Source organism: Amphibalanus amphitrite, unplaced genomic scaffold (assembly GCF_019059575.1).
Source record: "Amphibalanus amphitrite isolate SeventyFive unplaced genomic scaffold, NRLGWU_Aamphi_draft 000796F_arrow, whole genome shotgun sequence".
Lineage (NCBI taxonomy): Eukaryota > Metazoa > Arthropoda > Thecostraca > Balanomorpha > Balanidae > Amphibalanus > Amphibalanus amphitrite.
The window spans coordinates 169,951-175,050 of NW_024882290.1; the positions used below are offsets into that span (position 1 = coordinate 169,951).

Sequence of the window (5,100 nt, forward strand, 5' to 3'; positions counted from 1 at the left end):
TTGCTGGGTAATCACACCAAGGCCATATAAATCACACCACGGCCCACGCACATAACACACATACAAACATCTTATTCGGTGCTAGTCAGACATGCTACCGATTTATCGGCATTGTTTTAACCCTATTAGTGGCAGGGGGGGGGTTGTTTTTATCCACCCCTCAGGTTTTTCGGGAATATCTCCGAAACCGCTGAAGCTACGATGCTGAAATTTTCTGACTTTTCCTAAAACTAAATTGGGCACATTCCCTGAAAATTTCAAGTTCATAACTTTACCAGGGGCGGCTCCAGAGCACTGGGAATTGGGGGGTCCCATTCGTGAAGCGAGTCATTTGGGCGAAGATCACGATGCTGCACCAGTTTTACGAACAGTGAATAAAAGGTATCATGTGATAACATATACAGTCATTGTGCATCCTCTTTTGACACGTTTTTGCTATAATAGGCGGATCCAGGCGTCCAAAAAGGGGGGTTATGTTTTACCTCCCAACATAGGTGCCCTGACACCGCCTATGCATTACCAATACAATTTTAGTCGTTCTCTCATAAGAAAATTATAACATAACAAGACCATTACCACCCTTTTTAGAAACAGCACCAACAAAAACCTTATTTACTATACTTTTTGTGTACCCCCAATCTCAATTATCTGTATCCGCCTATGATTTTTGAAAATGCATATTTTTAGGATCCATGTGAATTCCTGGTTCATTCTCTATCGATCGGCAAAAGTTGCGTTAAGATTGGTTCAGAAACCTGGCGGTGATAAACAGTCTAAAATGTATCTGCAATTTGCCCGTTTTTACCCCCCTCTACCCCCCCCCCCCTATTGACATTTTTTAATTTTTATTTTTTAGAAATGTAGATCACGTTGAGCGAAATCGAATGCCGTTTGAATTTTGAAAATCGGCCCGTTAGATCTCGAGATATCAAGGGGGGGTCGTAAACAGCCCCCCCCTGCCACTAATAGGGGTAGCCAGGAGCCTGCCACTAATAGGGTTAACGGCATTGCTTTTCTGATAAATATAGCAGAATAGATATGTAAACATGTGAGACTAAAATGTAGATAGTGAGAGGCAAGTAAGTGCGAGCGGTTGAAAGTCATCGATATCGACCTTGTTGGCCCAGACGGATGCAAAGCGGCTGCAGCAGTTCTGCCTCTTGTCGCTAGATGGCAGCGCTGGTGCGCGCCTGAACGCAGGCTGTGCCGCATAACTCGCCCGAACCGCCCGGCGCCCGCGCTGTGCCGCGCTGTCTTCCCGTTCACTGTAAGTGGTAATGGATTGCAATGCTGATCTGTGAGTGGAAATAGGGCGCTTGGTATATTTGCAAAGATTAATTCTACTTAACAAATAAATTTGTCAATTTCTTATGTCCTACCCCATCCCAAATAAAACGTCAGCCAACTGCTGCTTCCGTTTTCGTCACAGACCATGCGTTGGGCCGTGTCCCCATGTATATTACGTGCCTTGTCGTACTCTGTCACATGCATATGCAGATGAGTGCCATCACGGGCCGGGTCACGGGTGGCCCTGCAGAGCGGCCGACCCGCTGCTGTCGTCGGCACTCTGTTGATGTCGTGCACTGAAAACAAATCTACTCGTATATGGAGAGTAAACGTCATTTTACCAGCCGCTAATGAGTTTCAACCGCTGGTTTACTCGTGTATGAAGCATTCCAAGCCCTGAGTTCTGGTTTACTCATTACAAAAACTCATACAAAGAAATCAATGACCTGCCATCCATGAGTAAGGCGGCCCCGAACGCATGAAATAATGCTTGTGTGTCAGGAAATGCGAGTTTCTTGACTCATGTATTGCGCGTAATTATCGTACTCACGAATCATGCATTCACTAAATCTGTAGAAAGCGAGTTCTGGAAATGAGTTATGAGTAAATACAATCACAAATCGTGCGTAAAAAGCGTACTCACAGCCGACCGGTTATCAAACTCGTTTTTGACGTGTTTCTTTACCGATGGATCATAGGCCGCCTCGCCGCCATTTTTGTTCCGGCCGGATCCGTGTGTGCAGGGGGAGTCGCGTGCTGCAAGTTAAGGTGAGTAAAATACCAGATATTTTGCTTTATCAAGTGTATTGTGCGTGGAAAATACCGGAGAATTAAACGACAGCTCTCTTTGCTAACCTACATGCAGGCCTGGGACATTAATATACAGAAAAGGGGCCAGGAAGTTCACATGTGTGGCCCCGCGTCCACGTCATACTGCAGTTTAGGTATCAGACTGCCTTTCAAGCAGCATATAATGAATTTATAGACCACTGTACATCCATATCCAGGGTCACAGGCAGAATAGCTTATATTATTAATATGCACATAGCCAGGGTCATGCTTGTAGTGGCAAAATTGCATGCCAAAAGCTTCAGTGCATGTCCAGCGTAACATTTATAATCTATGTGCGCTAAATTAGAAAATGCATCAGGTTTTCAGACTTCAGAGCCTTAAAATTCAGGGTAAAAAAAATAAAATTTTGACCTTTATTGATGGTTTATCACTGCTAAAGACAAAAAATGCCAGTATACCATCCAAAAGCTATCTGTGACATGCCTATCAGAGGAATACCAAAATGTAAATAGCAAACAAATGACAAAATATGCAAGCTCACAGGTGCCCAGCTAAAAATTGATTCAGGTCGAAGGTGGATAGGTTGGAATGCTGTGCTTGGTGTCTGGTGAAAAATGATTTTGAAATTGCTTATGAGCTGTTCTCAGATGAAATTTCACCACAAATATTCCTTGTGCAAATGACTCGCAGGCTGGCAAGTGTCCATGCCACACTGCAGTTTCCCATGGACGTTAACCCTCGCCCTGGCAGGGGGGGGGGGGGTCGATGCGACCCCCCTAAGGTTTTTCGAAGATAGCGTAAAAACGGCGGAGCAGCCAAATTTAGCACAGCCTATGGGGCAGCCTTGTTACATATGACCTGAAAATTTCAGGTCCGGTTGACGTTGGGTCAGGTCAAGATTACTTTACTACTCACTAGGTCAGTCACTAGGTCACTAGGTCAGAAAAACTGGTACAAGGTCATGGTCAAATTTCAATTTTCTTTTTGCACCTGTCCAACTCACAGTTTTGGACTGATTTCCTTCAAACTTTCAGGATGTGCTAAGTTCACCGAGTTGTATAACATATTGTTCGGGTTTTTTGATGTCACTGACCTGTGGTCAGTTAGAGGTCATTACGTCGTAATGTTAAGCCTATGGGAAAATACTAAATTCGGAAAATACTGGAGATATCCGCTTCGTTCTATCACTTTTGTGCTTTCAAACCACAGTACTTAACAGCAAGTCACTTGGAGCTTCTTTGTTTGGTGTACATATCCATGGGTCAGGTCAAATGAGGTCAACTGAGGTCAAATGACGTTTTTGTCAATAACTTGGCACACAATGACGCTAGAGCTTAAAAAAATGGTGTGATTGTGTTCCTGGTGATCAGCCGAATCGAATTATATGCGATATGATGCAATTTGGTTAACTGGAGCTTAATTAATTAATTAAATTTACTTAATAATTAAGAAAAAATTAAGTACACTGAAGCAAGCAAAAAGTATATCATTCGACGCCCCTTGACGTGCTGAGTTCACTGGTGTTTTTATTTTTGCTCTATCTTAATAAGATCAAAAGTGATAAGCGAAAACTTTTGACCTGTTTTTAGCGAAATTTTTGCATGTATACCCCCCAAACCCTAAATATTGACCTAGAGCAACCAAATTTACACAGGGGCGAGAACTCCAGAGGGCCCACCTACCTACCAAATTTGGTGTTTCTAGGTGCCATAGGAGCCAATCGCGAGGGGGGTCGCATCGACCCCCCCCCCCCCACCCTGCCAGGCCGTGCTATGAAAAATGCCCTGTTACGTAGACAAACATGTTTTAAATTTTAATGCCCGCTTTTTAAACAAACCAGTAGAACGTATTGCAGCAAAATTAAACATTAAAAGTTGCAAAATCAGATGACATTTTCTCCCAGCACCGGTGCATTAGTTTGCTCTCAGGAAACTCTGTTCAAAATAGAATGGCTGACCGTAGCTGTGTATTGTTGTGGCGTACATTAATAACATCCATTTGTTTGTTATTCAGAGTCCCAGCACCTCTGTCGATGCGGAGGTCACGGCCGCCACCGCCGACCCCGACGAGGGCACCAGCGCGAGCGGGCCGCCGGCGATGGACATTGAGGAGAGCTGGCTCGTTATCGGTGAGTATAGAGAGTGAATGTTCATTTGAATGACTATGGCTTCGCTCCGCTGAATAATATGTTGCCCTGCCCGTCGTCAAGGATGTTGTCCGGCCCTCTGCTAAATCTTATTTATTTAGCAGCATTTATGGACTTTGTGAACATTTTTTAGCGTTGCATGTTTGGAAATGAACTTGCCCTAGGGCTGGCAATTTAATTATATAACCTCATATTTTATCGAAATACCTCGGGTCTGATGACCCTCGGAACTTCGGCAAAAACTCGGTGACATAATTAAATTGTTCCCAGCCCCGGGTGTGTATATTTTCTTTTCGGCTGTTTTTTTTTTTCACCTGACGGCTCGGAATAAAACCGTTACATCACTCGAGAGTAAAATATGCGTTGATCGACCCGAGGCAACTTGCTCGGGATATAACCATTAATAATATCGAAAATATTTGTTCTCGTTGCAGACGATGCAGTCGACCACCTGCTGCACCGCGCTGCAGTGAGCACGGAGCTGTGTTTCAGCCATCCCCAGTACCCATGGCCGCAAGTTCGAGCTGGCATACTCTACGTGGAGAATGAGACGGTTGTCGAGTTCTAACCTCGGCGGTCGACTTAAGTGACCAGCTGCCGGGACAGAGACTGACCGGCAGAGTTCTGTTGATGCCTCATACTTTTCTCTGTTTGTTTCTGTTTTCTGTTACCCAAGTTTTTGTCATTATAACTAGTTGCAGTTAAATTAGCTTGTTGCAGTTCGTTTATATTTTGCTGCAGGGTGTCCCTTAAGTCTCAACAGTAGAGACGTGAAACGTTGGACGCTAATGAATGAGATACAAGGCACTTTGATGTAAAGCACAGACAGAGCTTTGGAGTCGGAAATGTATCAGTTAACCAAACCATTGAAACTG

The 5,100-nt window shown here is 44.2% G+C and overlaps 1 protein-coding gene across 1 annotated transcript; it reads left to right on the forward strand.

Annotated features, from left to right (window-relative positions):
• Positions 1-1,931: 1,931 nt before the first annotated feature.
• Positions 1,932-4,799, forward strand: LOC122366321. The gene is made up of 3 exons (XM_043338470.1): positions 1,932-2,055; positions 4,093-4,207; positions 4,660-4,799. The coding sequence occupies exons 1-3, from the start codon at positions 1,975-1,977 to the stop codon at positions 4,791-4,793; spliced, it is 330 nt and encodes a 109-aa protein (XP_043194405.1). The 5' UTR covers positions 1,932-1,974; the 3' UTR covers positions 4,794-4,799.
• The last annotated feature ends 301 nt before the right edge of the window (positions 4,800-5,100 follow it).

Coding starts and splice junctions, on each gene's coding strand:
- LOC122366321 (XM_043338470.1), top strand. CDS start 1,975: ATGGATCATAGGCCGCCTCGCCGCCATTTTTGTTCCGGCCGGATCCGT. Junction 2,056..4,092: donor GTCGCGTGCTGCAAGTTAAG/GTGAGTAAAATA, acceptor TTTGTTATTCAG/AGTCCCAGCACCTCTGTCGA. Junction 4,208..4,659: donor GGAGAGCTGGCTCGTTATCG/GTGAGTATAGAG, acceptor TTCTCGTTGCAG/ACGATGCAGTCGACCACCTG.